This window comes from Microplitis mediator, chromosome 1 (assembly GCF_029852145.1).
Source record: "Microplitis mediator isolate UGA2020A chromosome 1, iyMicMedi2.1, whole genome shotgun sequence".
Lineage (NCBI taxonomy): Eukaryota > Metazoa > Arthropoda > Insecta > Hymenoptera > Braconidae > Microplitis > Microplitis mediator.
Genome location: NC_079969.1, coordinates 27211994 through 27228970, shown reverse-complemented (window position 1 = coordinate 27228970; position 16977 = coordinate 27211994). Strand labels below are relative to the sequence as shown.

The 16977-nt window shown below is 24.3% G+C and overlaps 1 protein-coding gene across 1 annotated transcript; it reads left to right on the top strand.

The window, feature by feature from the left end:
* Positions 1–5337: 5337 nt before the first annotated feature.
* On the top strand, positions 5338–16366 carry LOC130674948 (uncharacterized). Its single transcript, XM_057480399.1, has 5 exons — positions 5338–5760; positions 12084–12322; positions 14019–14361; positions 14437–14574; positions 15839–16366. Exons 2-5 carry the CDS (start codon positions 12088–12090, stop codon positions 15960–15962), a joined length of 840 nt encoding a protein of 279 aa, XP_057336382.1. The 5' UTR covers positions 5338–5760; positions 12084–12087; the 3' UTR covers positions 15963–16366.
* The last annotated feature ends 611 nt before the right edge of the window (positions 16367–16977 follow it).

Sequence of the window (16977 nt, the reverse complement as noted above, 5' to 3'; positions counted from 1 at the left end):
CAGTAAAATTTAAAAAAATTAAAAAGTTGAAGTAAAAAATAAAATTTTGATGTGGAAAAATTTCGACTTTAATATGAAAAAATTGTGACTAGTATTCAGTTTTTGTTTTTTTTTTTTTATACAAAAATATAAAAATTTGTTGGTATAAAAGTCAAAATGACAACTTGCTAAAATTTTGACCATCAGTAAAATAAAAAAATAATTTACGTTCACATCAAGTTTTAAAAAATAAAAATATTTGTATTTCTCAAAATTTTCCAGTTCCAAAAATTAAATTTCGCTCACACGGAAATTTATTGATATAGATTGACATATCAATAAAATCTACACAGTATTACTCAAATAAATTACTGTTTTACCCAATAAACAAAATTTCAAAATTTCTATACTATCTATGCCTCAATTATAAACCCATACATTTTTTTTCTACCCCTGATTAACAGACGATTAATAATTTTCGGGTCTTTTTCAAATCAATCAAAAAATAAAAAATACGCACACGTGAAAAATTTTCAAAATAATGTGCAAATTTAAAAAAAAATTTTTTTTTACTATTCCACAAAATATTACAACAATTATCCTGTATAAGGACCGGAAATGAAAATACAGTCATTGCAATATTTATATATTTATAATCATAATCAATTTTTTAAACGTAACTCGCAATTAAAAATCGAAAATATGCTCAATTAAAAAAAAAAAACTTCCTTGTACCTTACCCCCGATTTCGTATTTTTTCTTCCATTACAATAATCAACGATTTATATTATTATTATTATTATTATTATCATTAGTATAAATATTAAAATATAAGTACACGACCTAGTTAAGGATTTTCGTAATTAATTAATTAATTAATAAGAATTATAATTAAAATTACTCTTTTTTTATAACATTACTTCCTTATTATTTCGTAATTAAGAAACGTAAGAAAAAAAAAAAAAAAAAAAAACAAATTGAAAAATTTGATAAAAAAAATTTTGATACAAAAGTATTTGGATTTAAAAAAAAATCGATATAAATAATTATGATACTGAAGTTAACAGACGTCTAATAGTTTGGATTTTTTTTAAGCCCAGAAATTACAAAAAAAAAAATAATTAAAAAAATTGCACTTGTAGTTTTTTTAATTTTCTACACGTGCATTTTTTTATTTTTTTTTTTTCTGTAACTAATTTTCTGAAAAAAAAATCCAAAAATTTTTAATTGTCTCGAAACTGAATTTGGCCGACTACTAATTTTTGAATTTAAAAAAAACGACAAAATATAAAAAAAAAAAATATTTCAAAAAATTGCACTAATAGATTTTTTAATTTTCTACATGTGCATTTTTTTCATTTTTTTTTTTTCGCAATTAATTAGTAGAAAAAAAAATTCAAAAATTTTAAATTGTCTGGCAGTTTCATGACCGTCGCGAGCTTCAGGATCATAAATAATTAATGATTAATTAATTTAAAAAAAATATGTAAGCTTGATCATTAAAATAAATAAAAATATCATGGAATAAAAAATAGGTACAAACACCAAAGACTTAAAAATATAACAAATAATTACACAATAAATAATTATGTAGATTTCCACATTTATAAAAAAAAAACTAGTGATTATTTTTTTTTTCATCCGTATGAATAATTAATACAGAAAAAAAAACTGATTGATTCAATGTACAAATTTAAAAAATTACCATATAATTTTTAAAAATATTTAATACTCGATAAGTTTGGCGCTTAATTATTTTACTGATAAAGCAAATACATGAATAATAAATATGTAAGAATGGGAATGAGTTAAGGAAAAATAAATTAAAAAAAAGAAAAAAAAAAAAATTATATGTAATAAATTTATTGATAATTGAAATGTAACATTATCAGGTGCTGGTATCACTTTAAATAAAAAGGCGCCAAAAAAAATTTATTTAAAAGTTGTAAATTTCAGACACTGGTATTTTATTTATTAAATCTGAAAAAAAAAGTTCAGGTACCAGCAGTAAAATTTAAATTTCATTAGTATTCAAAAAATTTAAATACTCATTGAAAAATTTGAAATTTTTAGCGAAAAAAAAAATACTAGTGTCTAAAATAAAATTAAAAAAATAATTTAGATAAAATTTAGTACCTGATGTGTTTGATGGATTGGAATATTTATCAGTTGTGTCTACGAGTGAGAAATATGTTTTTTTTTTTCATTATAAATATTATCGTATACTTATAATAAAACGTTGCCATTAAATGATAAATAAATAATATTTAAAATTCGCGCCAAAAAGCGGGACTTTGAAATAAAAGGCGAATTGAATTAACAAAATTATTTTTTTTCCGTTACTGTTAATTATTGGGCAAGTTTAAATAAAATATTGTTAATTATTCGTATACATAAAATAAATAATGGAAAATATGAGTGAAAGTATGAGATATATGTGTATATATGTATGAAAAATAATAGCTATAGATTTAATTCTTAGCAGACAACCAGACTCACTGCCACAGGTCCGAAGTGTCTTAATAATTAATATCTTAATACTTAATTATAATTTATAAACAATTAATTATTAATTATTAATTATCATTATTTTAATTAATAAATAAGTTATAATTAATTTTAATATTTTATAAATATTTTTTAAGTCCTCAGTTTTATTTTTATTTTTTTTTTTTAATTAATTAATTAATTGATTAATTAATTAAATAAAACTGTACAGTGATATTAACGTAAGTCGACGGACAATTAATTAGGCAGTGGGATTTGTATTAGAATTTCTAAGTCTATTTTTTTTTCTTTTTTTTTATATAGAATTTAAAATTAGAGCTTCCAATTTACTCCGATAATTAGAATTAAATTTAATAATTAAGTAAAAAAATAAAAATAAAATGCGCGGTGCCTTTAGTCGTATAATTAATTAAATAATTACCAAAATGCTCTGTCGAAAATTTAATTAAAATATTAATAGCAATAATTAACAAGTCAATTAAATTTGCCGATGCCTTTTATACGTAATTTTTTTTTTATATAAAAATTAAAAAAAAAAATATTTATGATTAATTATTAATTAACGCATTATTTTATCGTGACAAAACTGAGGTTTTGAAAAAATGTTTAAACGAAAAAATGCTCACGTTAAATTGCAATGCATTAAACAATGCAGTTTTTTTTATTAATTAATTAATTAATGTGTCGAAAAAAAACGCAATAATTAATAATAATGATAAAAATAAAGGACGACGTATGCGTTTTACGGAACTGCGCTCAATTACTGATTAATTAGATGTATGAAAACATAATTTTTGATTATAATTATAGTAATTTTAATTTTAACTGTAATTATAATTATAATTATTAATAAGTTATGTAGACAATAATTGATTTATTATTATAATGATTATGATGCCATATAAATGTATGAGAGTATGAGAGTATGGAGAAGGAAAAGAGGAGAGAATAATTTTTGGAATAAAGTTAATTAGTAATAATGATTATTGACATCATTATTTAATTTTTACAATTTAAGTTGATGATAATTTGTTTCTTTTTCTTATTTACTATTATTATTATTTTTCTTATACGCAAACTGTTATGTATCCTGCGATGAATTTTTTTTAATGTTAAGATGTGACGTAATTAATAATTTTAGTTTAATAAAAAACATTTATGGAGTGAAAACTGACTTTTTTTTATTTATATCTAGTTTTTTTTATTTTGTAATTAAGTGGTAGGAGAGATTGGAGTGATTGGAGTTTAATTTTTTTGGGAATTGACCATGAGAAATTTGTTACATTTTACTGTCATCTAGATGTGGAAATTTTGGGCGAAGTATTAGAGATATGGAAAAAATGTATGAGACCTTTTTTGTAGGAAATTTAATTCTCTAGAAAAAAGGTCCTTAGCAGTTGGTACGTAGAGACAGTAGTTGAGGCGCTAGAAATTTTCAAAGATAAAATTCCTATTTGACTTTTATAGAAAATGCAACTTGATTATTTTTTAAATTATAATTTGAAATTCTGATGAAACTATTAAAGATACGGTAAAAATTTATGAGTACGAATTTTTAGGAAATTCAATCCTCTACAAAAAAGGTCCTTATCACTTTGTACGTAGACACGGTAGTTAAGGCTCTAGAAATTTTCAAAGATAAAATTCCTGTTTAATTTTGATAGAAAATGTAACTTGATTATTTTTTGAATTATAATTTGAAATTCTGAAGAAACTATCAAAGATACGGTAAAAATTTATGAGTACGAATTTTTAGGAAATTCAATCCTCTACAAAAAAGGTCCTTATCACTTTGTACGTAGACACGGTAGTTAAGGCTCTAGAAATTTTCAAAGATAAAATTCCTGTTTAATTTTTATAGAAAATGTCACTTGATTATTTTTATAAATTATAATTTGAAATTCTGAAGAAACTTTCAAAGATACGGTAAAAATTTATGAGTATGAATTTTTAGGAAATTTAATTCTCTACAAAAAAGGTCCTTATCACTTTGTACGTAGAGACAGTAGTTAAGGCGCTAGGAATTTTCAAAGATAAAATTCCTATTTGACTTCTTTAGAAAATGTAACTTGAATATTTTTTGAATTATAATTTGAAATTCTGAAGAAACTATCAAAGATACGGTAAAAATTTATGAGTATCAATTTTTAGGAAATTCAATTCTCTACAAAAAAGGTCCTTATCACTTTGTACGTAGACCCAGTAGTTAAGGCGCTAGGAATTAGTAAGCATAATTTCGAAATTAAAATTTTCATGACAACTGACCCTATTAAAAAGAAATTAAAAATAATCCCATAAATTATCCCAGAAAAAAAAAATAAAATTACCCACAACTGTCTTGTTGAAAATATAATTATAAAAATAATAAATTAACAAAAAATTTTAAATCCAGTGTCAAACGTCCTCTTGATATTCTAAAACTTAAAATTTATAGTCAAGGGCTCCACGTGGGTAAAAGTGACAGATTATTTTAAATTTATTTAGTGAAAGTTTACCTCAACATAATTGTCATTTAATTTTTCCTTTTTCAATTTAATAAATCGACACCACCTCAGTTTTTTTCTAAACTAATAAATGAGAACATTGAACTCCAAAAATTTTATCTTAAATCAAATTTTGATTTCCAAAAAAAAATTAAATTTGCTTTTATTTTTTATTCCAGTCACTGGCAATAAAAAAAATTATCAATAAAACATGACTTTATTACACCTTACAAGGTAGTCACGATCACACATAAAAATATATACATATATATATATATATATATATATATATATATACTTAATACTTAAAAGGTAAAAAGAGAAGGGGGAGATCCAGTGGGGTAAGATAGTAACGTGAACATGAATCAGATGCGGTCAGTCTTCCAGTTACACTCGTCACCGCCGCTTCAATCTCATTATTATTATTTTCAAATTTTTTAAATTCAAATCCACCCGCTAAAATGTATATCCCCAAGTAACCAGTACCCAGTACCCAGTACTCAATTGTCCGTCCACCCGACAAAAAATTTTTTTTTACACTTGTTCGTAAAAAAAAAATCAAATAAATTAAACACCAGTTTTAAAAAATTACAATTTTGGCGCCAAAGTAACCGCGGGTTAATTTAAATAAATTAAAAAAAAAAAGTTAATAAGGAAGTGTGATTAGTTAATTAAAAAAAAAATAACTATGCCATAGTTTTGTTAACTAGCGTGTAAAAAAATAAAATTACACCGTCATAGTCACTGCGCTAATTTTTATACGTTTCTTTACGCCTTACAAATATTACCGGTAAGTTCATTTTGCCTTTAAATTATTGACATTTTTTTTAAATAAATTAAATAATCCGTTAAAAATATTTTTATTAATTTAACTGATGTAATATTTTGTTAATTTAAAAATGAATTTTTGATTGATTGTGACCTGCGTCAAGGTCATTTGTAATTTATTCATGTTTATATATATATGTATATATAATACTTGAAGTATGTAAGTGTATTATTAAATGTTATTTTGCATTACATCCTCTGGCAGTGGCGAGAAAATAATTTACCGGCATAGTCATCATGTTAAGATGCAATACACAGCTTCTGTCTACTTCCTATCACCGTTAATCATATACTTTGTTTCTTTATTATCCTTATTAATTTTGTTATTATTTTTATTTTTTATTGTCTATCGAAATTATTGATTTTTAATCTTAATCTTTCATCAGTCAATCTTTGATTTATTTTACAGTTACGAGGATTTTTTTTAAGGAAAACATCTGAGAAATTTCATATATAATTTTTTATATATATAGATATATATATAAGAATTTTGAAAGGTAGTCGGTGACTGAGTACAATAAACTTGATAATTTTAGTAAATTTTAATTTTTTGAATTCAAATTTTAGCGCCATTTATTACACATTTTTTTGAACGTGTATTAATATCAATAATAAAAAAATTATTATAATCACTTTGACAGTTGTAATGTCCATGAAAAAAATATAATTTTATTGCAAGTTCAAAAATTTTTTGAAGAAGACCGTAAAGTACGAAATCCTACGAGTCAAATTTCGAAATTTGTTCGGTTTGGAATCATATGATTATACTATAAACTTTATATAAAATTTTGTTGGAGAGAAAATTACATAAGAATTTTATAATTAACGGCTTCAAAAATTTACACGATGTAAATTTTGGCAAAAATAATTTATGTGAATGGTCAAATATGAGAATAATGATTGTAAATTAATATAATAATTTTGATAGGTAATATTTGTCCATTAACAAAATCTATGATTTTATTAGAAGCTCGGAATTTGTCTATAAAAAACCGTACAGTTCAAATTAATAATGTCCAAATTTTGAAATTTGTTCGTGGAGCCATATGATCATACAAGAAATTTGGTAAAAAATTAATATAATAATTTTGACAGTTGTAATATTTGTCTACTAAAAAAGATTATCGCTTTATTGAAAGCTCAAAATTTTGCTACTAAGAACCGTACAGTTCAAATTAATAATGTCCGAATTTCGAAATTTGTTAATGAAACCATATGATCATGTAAGAAATTTGGTAAAATATCGATATAATAATTTTGACAGTTATGATATTTGTCCCTCAAAAAAATCTATAATTTTATTGGAAGCTCAAAATTTTTCTATCAAAAACCGTACAGTTCAAATTAATAATGTCCAAATTTCGAAATTTGTTCGTGGAACCGTATGATTATATAAGAAATTTGGTAAAAAATTAATATAATAATTTTGACAGCTATAATATATGTCCATTAAAAAAATCTATGATTTTATTACAAGCTCAAAATTTGTCTATAAAAAATCGTACGGTTCAAATTAATAATGTCCAAATTTCAAAATTTGTTCGTGGAACCATATGATTATATAAGAAATTTTTAAAATAAAATTACATCAGAATTTAAAATTAACGGTTCATAAAATTTATACGTATTAAATTTAAGCAAAAAAATTTCTGTGAATTATCCAATATAATAATAACATTAAATTGATCTGTTTGCTGAGCACGTTTCAATGAATTATAGTGACCTGTTTTATGCCGGGCTAGTGTCTTATAACTTTGCCAAAAAAGTTTTATTTAGCGTTCAATTTATAACTCATATATATATATTTTTTTATGTTATCAAGTTCAAAGTTTTTATTTATTTGGAACTGTAACAAAAAAATAAATGATTGATATGGATGTTAGGTCCGTTAGCTAAAATAATCGATTGTAAAAGAGTCACTGGGTCAAGAATTTGTAGCATTTACATTTATCATTTGATAGTTTTTTTTTTTTCTAACGATGCTGTAAAGGTTGTAAATGCATCGAGGCGTTGAAAAAAAATAATAATACACGGAGAGTAAATAATTTTATTTGAATCCTATTAATACGTAATCAAGATTAAGTCATTTTTACTGTTATTTTTTATGTAAGTCAATTAATTAAGATTTAATTGTCTCAATTGAATAAATATTAGTACAGTTTGTTAATTAATTTTTTATTTTATTTGTTGTCGTGGGGAAAATTTGAATAACGTGTAGGCGACAAATTTTTTTTAATCGGTTAGTAGGTAAATGACCTGAGTAATTTTTATCCGATTGAATGTCCCATCGACTTTCGGTTACTTTCATATACTTCTATGTCTATATATATGTTTATATTATATGTAAGAATGATTTACGTGCGAGGAAATGAATTAATTAATTATAAGCGCATCGAGAGTGTTTGTAACTTTCTACGCCCTGTACTTATTAGAAGCACATTGACTTTGAGTATCAGATCCGTAGATCCGTAACTAGTTTTTTATTTTTTTTATTGCGAGGATCAAAATTTTGTTGATACAAAAAAAAATAAGCAGTGAAATTGATTAATTTATTTATGAAAATTTTGGAAAAACGATCGGTAAAAATTGTGGGAAAGAATTGGATTTTTGAAGTGGAATTTTGAAAATGAATTTTTTAGATATTTGAGAATATATAAGAAATTTTTAATTGACATTTCTGCTTTAAAAAAAAAAAAATAATAAAAATTCAAAATATAAATTGTTAAATTATTCCGTAAAACATTGGAAATTAATTCTCAATAATTAATTACATATTTTAGTATTTATTATTTAATGTATGTAATAAAAACTCATTTAAAAATTAGGACACGTATTAAAAAAAAAATTATTGATAATAATTTCGGATAAAAATAAAAAAAAAATTTTCGGATCCAAAAATTTTTAATAATTTCAGATAAAAGTAAAAAAGCAAAATTTCCAACCCCAAAATTTTTAGTAATAATTGAAATCAAAAATTATTAATAATAATTTCAGATAAAAATTAAAAACCAAAATTTCTATTTCAAAAATTTACAATAATAATTAAAATAAAAAATTATTGATAATAATTTCAGACAAAAATTAAAAAGCAAAATTTCCAATCCCAAAATTTTTAGTAATAATTGAAATCAAAAATTATTAATAATAATTTCAGATAAAAATTAAAATCCAAAATTTCCGATCCAAAAATTTCGGATAAAAATTAAAAAGTAAAATTTCGAATAATAATTCAAATAAAAAATTTATTAATAATAATTTCAGATAAAAATTAAAAACCAAAATTTCCATTCCAAAAATTTACAATAATAATTAAAATAAAAAATTATTGATAATAATTTCAGACAAAAATTAAAATCCAAAATTTCCGATCAAAAAATTTCGAATAAAAATTAAGAATTAAAATTTCAAATCATAATTCAAATAAAAAAATTATTGATAATAATTTCAGACAAAAATAAAAAACCAAAATTTCCATTCCAAAAATTTACAATAATAATATAAAAAAATTATTGATAATAATTTCAGATAAAAATAAAAAACCAAAATTACCGATCTAAAAATTTTTAATAAAAATCAAAAACTAAAATTTCCAATCCAAAACTTTCCAATAATAATTAAAATAAAAAATGATTGACCATAATTTCGAATGCAGCTGATAAAATTTTCATACGAATTACAAAACTGTTTATAAAAAAAACAAGTACTTGACACTGCATACAAATACATGGGATAGTAATGTAAATAAACTAAATAAAATGGGACATTAATCAGTATTCTTAAAGCAATTGACTCACTATAATTACATTCAATTGTCGTACTTATTTATAATTTCAACCTCGTTGATTAATTTACAGCAAATACCCAATTGTCAGCAGCACCTAGACTATTTAAATAATTTAAATTTCCTCCATTATTACCGTCCGCTAAAAAAAATATTTATTTATTCATTAATTCATCCATTTATATTTCTCTTATTTTTTATTTCTTTTTTCGATCGTACAGACCCAAGACAGTGCCGTTGCACTTGAGAATACCAAATGTCGCTCCCAATTGTATAATGGAATCTCGAATAAATTAAAAGCCTAACGGATCTTATTTGCATTTTATTAAATTCGAGTCTCCAATTTTCTTGGCCTTCGTCGCTCATTAAAAAAATTACGTACCTCAGTTATTAATTGTAGACAATAAAAAAAAAATACCGAACTTAAATATTATGAAATAGGTCGCGTTCACGAGTTACCGAATTTACAATCACGTATAATTTTTTTTTTTTAAACAAAAAACTAGTTTACCAGGTAATCGAGGGATACTAAGATTTAAAAATATCAAGATTTCGTTTGGTGTCAAAATTTAAATGCAATAAAAACTCGGGATTATTTATATTTTAAAAAGTGGGTAAATTGTTTGCGATATTCACGTGATACGTGATATAAAAATTCAACATGATATTCAACAGCTATTAACAACCAGTCGCGGCAGCAACTAACGGTTACGTGTTATATCACATGGCTAATTTTCTGAAAACGCCGGACTGGCCTGTACTCTGTAGTAACGGATCGGAAAAATCTTACAGTGCCGTTGCGGGATGCAGTCAATTCATCTTATAAATTATTTTTTTTTTTTTTTTTTTTAGTTATTCAACAAATCCTTACTATGGTGTGCCGACAACTGATCCCAACAATTATTATTTACTACAGTGAATTTTAATTACTCGTCAGTAATTAATTATTTTATGAACTTCAGTGGGATCAATTATCGTGTGATTACTTGTCGGGGATCAGTTGTCATGGAACCTTATCAATAATATCCTATCTAGGGTAACAGTACCAAATATTGACCGAGTTCCATTTAATGACCGGGTACCTAAATCCGAAAAATGGAAAAATTGAATGATCAGAAAGTTAACAGACGATTATTTTTGAATTTTTTTTTTTAAGAATCAAATCCAAAAAACGAAAAAATAAAAAAATCCACGGGTAGGAAATTTAAAAAACTACAGGTGCAATTTTTTCAAATATTTTTTTTTTTATAATTTAGTGAAAAAAAAGAAATCCAAAAATTATTAGTCGGTTAACTTTAGTATCATAAAATATGATGATACTGAAGTTAGCCGACGTCTAATAATTTTTGAATTTTTTTTCAAACGATAGATTATTTTTAAAAAAATATCCGGAAAAATTGCACCTGTAGTTTTCAAAATTTTCTGCATGTGCATATTTTTATTTTTTATTTTTTCGTAATTGATTTTTAAAAAAAAAATCCAAAAATTATCAATTGTCTGCTAACTTCAGTATCATAAAATATGATACTGAAGTTAGCAGACGTCTAATAATTTTTGGATTTTTTTTTTAGACGATAAAACATTAAAAAAAAATATTTGAAAAAATCGCACCTGTAGTTTTTAAAATTTTCTACATGTGCATATTTTTATATTATTTTTTTGCAGTTGATTTATAGAAAAACGAAAATTCAAAAATTTTGAAATCTCTGCTAACTTCAGGATCATTCATAAAATTGATGAGTATGAATGTAGCAGACATCAGATACATATAAAATTATAAATAATTAATAAAATAAAATTTTTGAAAAATGCACATTTAAAAAATTTTGAAATTAAGTGCATTTTTTTTTAAATTTTATGTTTTTAATTATTTGAAATTTTAAATTCGTCTGATGTCCGCCACATTCACACTCATCAATTTTTCCATTTTTAGGATTTAGGTACCCGGTCATTAAATGGCACTTGGTCAATATCTGGTACTATTTCAAAAATAATTTTTTTTTTTAAATAATTTATTATTTTTTAATTTTAAAAATAATTAATTAATTAAAAAAAAAAATTAATTGAGTTGAAATATAAAATTTAAATTTAAATTAAAGGTCACGTGTATAAATGTCGGTATTTTTTTCATTGATGAACATTCCATATGTAACGAACTTTTACAGTTTATATATATGTATATATATATATACTGTTACGTTGAAATGATACGATAGGATAAAAAAAATAAAACTGGTCATCCGAGCAAGTACCATATTACCGGTAGACCCTCAGCTAGTGGACCATCATCATCATAGTGACAAGATCATGAGTATCATGTGTATCATTACTATGGCGCGTACGACTCGACCCACCAACCTCATGAAGACAACCTGTTTTATTTTATATATTTATTACTTATCTTACATCACATTCTTTTAAGCTTTATTTAATGCAAATTATCTTTTTACGAGGATTGTATTTATATCTATATATTTATATATATGTGTGGTTATCGTTCACAGAATCATGTTAAGATTGATATTGATAGCGCTGCTGACGGGTTGCCGAGTGAATGGAAATTCCGATAGCGCAAATGAACCCCATCATCGACAGAAACGAGTATTTTGGATCACCAATGACGGCAGGATAGCTCTGCCTCCTGGGACAATAATGACCATCACTCCCACACTGGCACTACCGTTCGTACGTTATCCTCCACATGGATTTCTCAGCAATATGACCATCAGTCTTCCTTTTACTAGTACGCATTTTTTTTTTCTAATTAAATAATTTTTCATGTCAAAAATTTCCGACCAAAAAATATTTATTTAACAGTTTTTTTATTTTGAAACATGATACTGAAGTTAGCCGACGTCTAATAATTTTTCATCTGTCAAAAATTTCACAAATTTCCGACCAAAAAATATTTATTTGACAGTTTTTTTTATTTTGAAACACGATACTGAAGTTAGCTGACGTCTAATAACTTTTCATCTGTCAAAAATTTCAAAAATTTCCGACCAAAAAATATTTATTTGACAGTTTTGTATTTTTTTTCTTATTTTGAAACATGATACTGAATTTAGCCGACGTGTAATAATTTTTTATCTGTCAAAAATTTCAAAAATTTCCGACCAAAAAATATTTATTTGACAATTTTGTAATTTTTTTTTTATTTTGAAACATGATACCGAAATTAGCCGACGTGTAATAATTTTTCATCTGTCAAAAATTTCAAAAATTTTCGGGCAAAAAATATTTATTTGACAGTTTTGTAATTTTTTTTTTATTTTGAAACACGATACTAAAGTTAGCCAACGTCTAATAATTTTTGGATATAAAAAAAAAATAAATTATAAAAAAAAAAATATTTAAAAAAATTGCACTTATAGTCTTTTTAATTTTCTACATGTGCATTTTTTCAGTTTATTTTTTTCTTCAAATTTCATTGTTCAAAATAAAATCCGAAAATTTTTAATTGTCTACTAACTTCAGGATCGTTTTGAACCATTGAAAAAAATTAATAAAAATACTCAAATTTCAAAATTTTGACAAAACGTCATTTCTAATTACCGTCTAATCATTTCTTTATCACCAAAAAAAAAAAAAAAAATATTCTAATAAAAATTTCTCAATTTTTAAACCGCAGTCTTTATTAATAATAAATTTGAACTTAACTATAAAGTTAATTAGCAATAATTTTTATCAATATTTTAAATTAACTAAAAAATTTTAATTGACAATTATTATTTATTAATGGCCATTAATTTATCAGCAGTGACAAATGACTAATAATTAATAATGAACAGTTACTTATATATAAATATATATATACGTATATTAGACTTGGCCAAAAAAATCGATTATTTTTTTTTTTTTTTCGATACTATGAAAATATTATTCCTGATAACCAAAAAAAAATTATTTCGCAAGTTTGAGCCCTTAATATTGATATTAAGAGGTGTATCGTTACGACTATTAGTTTTTTGACAGAAATTCCATTTTTTACCCAAAACTCGTAAAACATCTATCTGAAAAATTTGAGCAATGTATATTCTTAAAGGAAATTGAATTCCCTACAAAAAATCTCTCTTAGTAAATTGACGTAAAACGAGCCGTTTCCTTGTAACCCTGCCTTAAACATCATTGATTTGTTTTTCAAATTCTTTGTTTCTATTTTGGATTTTTGTAACTACTAGAAATATCAAAATTCTTATTAGTCATAATACATATTCTTGAAGGAAATTTAATGCCCTACAAAAAAGGTCTCTTAACATTTTTTGCTAAATTCACTCCTTCGAAAGTTATTCAAGGTTGAAGTTGAGTCAAAACCATTTCAACCTGTAAAGGATTTTTTTTTGGTCATCAGGAATAATATTTTCACAGCATCGAAAAAAAAAAATAGTAGATTTTTTTGACCCAGTCTAATATATATATTTTAAAAATTCTAATTACAGTTGATTTCGATAAACTGGGATTGACAGACAATGAAAATCCTTATGGCGCATTGCCGCCAGTGTTTGGCAGAGGAATGGAAAGTAGAAGAGCCGGTATGATGATGGCTGATTTTATCGCCTCCTTCATAAAACGACGATTACATAAACGTGATTTAGAGGAAGCACCGCCTAAAAATGCATTTCATGGCGGAGAACGTGCATTACTATACATAACTGCTGAGGAAATGCTGAGTACGCTGGGTATGGATGGAAAAGCTTGTTTGCTTCGCGCTATTTGCGAAGTTCAAGGCCATCCGCTCAGTAATTTTGGACTTATTGGAGAAATGCTCAAGCTCTTTTTCACGTAATTATTTTTATCATTCATTTAATTACTCGTGTATTTTACAATTAATTAAAAATACAAAATATTTATTAATAGGGCAAGCAAGTCACCATTTGCAAATTTACTTAACGAGTACGTCGAAGCTGAAAATCGTGGAAAAATCCACGGCGAGTGCTGGCCGTATTACAAAAATTGTCCAAAGTCATTATTTTTACCCTCGACAAATCGATATACGTAAGTATATTACTGTTTAATTAATTAACTAACTTTCAAAAATTAAAGGCCACCTAAGAACTATTTTATCATTACATCGAAATTTTGTTTTTTCTTCAATTAATTTCGTTTGTTTCAATTAATCCACTTTTATTTAATTAAATACTTGGCAAATTTTCAAGAAAAATATTTTATTTTAGGAACCGTAAGTTTATTAATTTATTTTTAATTATCACACGCGGAGTTGCTCGCATCCGACAGTAGAGTAAGAAGATAAATTTAGTAAATTAATTTAAGTGAGAGGGATTTTTAAATTGATTTATTAATCGGGTTATAGAACAAACTTTTGTTGAGTTAATTAAAAAAAAAAAAAATTAGTCAATTAGTTACAGAGTTTATAAGAATTAACGCAGATACCGAGAAATTAAAAAAAAAAATTTTTATTTTGCATTTGGATTTTTTGCTTACGGAATAATTAAATTTTTTTGGCCGAAAATGAGGTGGCGGTAAAATTTAAATTTTAAATTTATAAGAATTAACGCAGATACCGCGAAATTTAAAAACAAAATTTTGGTTTTGCGTTTGGATCTTTTGCTTCCGGAATAATAAAATTTTTTTTATAGAAAATTTTTTTGGCCGAAAATGAGGTGGCGGTAAATTTGAAATTTAAATTTTAAATTTATAAGAATTAACGCAGATACCGCGAAATTTAAAAGCAAAATTTTGGTTTTGCGTTTGGATTTTTTGCTTACGGAATAATTAAAATTTTTTTTTTATAGAAAATTTTTTTGGCAGAAAATGAGGTGGCGATAAATTTGAAATTTAAAATTTATAAGTTTAAGAATTAATGCAAATACCGCGAAATTTAAAAAAAAATTTTTATTTTGCGTTTGGATTTTTTGCTTACAGAAAAATTAAATTTTTTTGGCCGAAAATGAGGTGGCGGTCAAATTGAAATTAAAAATTTATAGTTTATAAGAATTAACGCAGATACCGCGAAATTCAAAAAAATTTATTTTGCGTTTGGATTTTTTGCTTACAGAATAATTAAATTTTTTTTTTATAGAAAATTTTTTGGCTGAAAATGAGGTGGCGGTAAAATTAAAATTTTTAATTTATAAGTTTATAAGAATTAACGCAGATACCGCGAAATTCAAAAAATTATTATTTTGCGTTTAAATTTTTTGCTTACAGAATAATCAAATTATTTTTTGTAGAAAATTTTTTTTAATGAAAATGAGGTGGCGGTAAAATTAAAATTTAAAATTTATTTTTTTTCTTACAGAAAAGATAACAATGACTTAGAATCAGAAGAAAGTGATGATAATAAAATAAATGACCAAAAGAATGCTAAGGTATCAGATTATGACAGACAGAGTCAAGAGTACATGATAAATCCTTCAATGTAAATATTAGATTTAAGCTAAACTACTTTACCAATACGTGATTAACTAATCCATTAATTAATTATTTACTTTGTTGTTATAAAAATTAGTATGGGATTGTATAGATCACTTGTCATATTTACTAAAATAATTATTTCTAGTTAATTACTGCGGTCACAATGTGGCGAAGAAGCTCAGGTGTAATTTAAAAAAAAATAATAATTATTTATTTATTTATTTTACTTATTAAATAAATAATAATTTGCATTACTAATTTATTTCTACAGTCATAATTAAAATATGATCTAATGTAAAACATATTTATATTTATATAAACACAATAATAATAATCATTATATATTTATATTACAGTTAAGTTATAAAAAATTGTTAATGCCATATTTAATTATTAAACTATTTATATATTTATATACATTGTACATAAAAATAATTATCAATTAGATAGTTAATTAAAAAATAAATAAATATTAATTCTCTTCAAATCTACCCTATTTTCATATCAAAAACCCATTTCTTTCGTTAAATTTCAATAATAAAAAATTCTTATAAATCTGGCGGGAAATTTAAATTTCAAATTTTAAATTCCCGCGCAGGGTTAAAAATAAGTGGCGCTGATATTCATTCTCCATACATCCATCCTTATAAATTCTATATTCACACACAACCACATACATTTATATACATCCACATAAATATATATATATATATATATATAGTATCAAGTGAATTGAGTTCACCAATCTAACATGAGATGGTTAGTCACAGGGGTTGGCTGGGGATCGATCGATGTCGCCGCGTTGTCGGGATGACACACACTCTTTGCACACAAGCGCACACTCACACACACACACACACACACACACACACATATATTTACCATACTATCGGTTTTATTCATACACACAGACCCCTCGTAGTTTTATGAACATCTGCGCACACATACATCCATGTCTCCCCATATATGATATATTTATATATATATATATATATATACACACATATATTTATATTTCAGTGT

Excerpts from the sequence above, each read along its gene's own strand:
- LOC130674948 (XM_057480399.1), top strand. The coding sequence starts at position 12,088 with ATGTTAAGATTGATATTGATAGCGCTGCTGACGGGTTGCCGAGTGAAT. Across the intron at positions 14,362-14,436 it reads ATGCTCAAGCTCTTTTTCAC|GGCAAGCAAGTCACCATTTG; the intron begins GTAATTATTTTT and ends ATTTATTAATAG. Across the intron at positions 14,575-15,838 it reads CCCTCGACAAATCGATATAC|AAAAGATAACAATGACTTAG; the intron begins GTAAGTATATTA and ends TTTTTCTTACAG.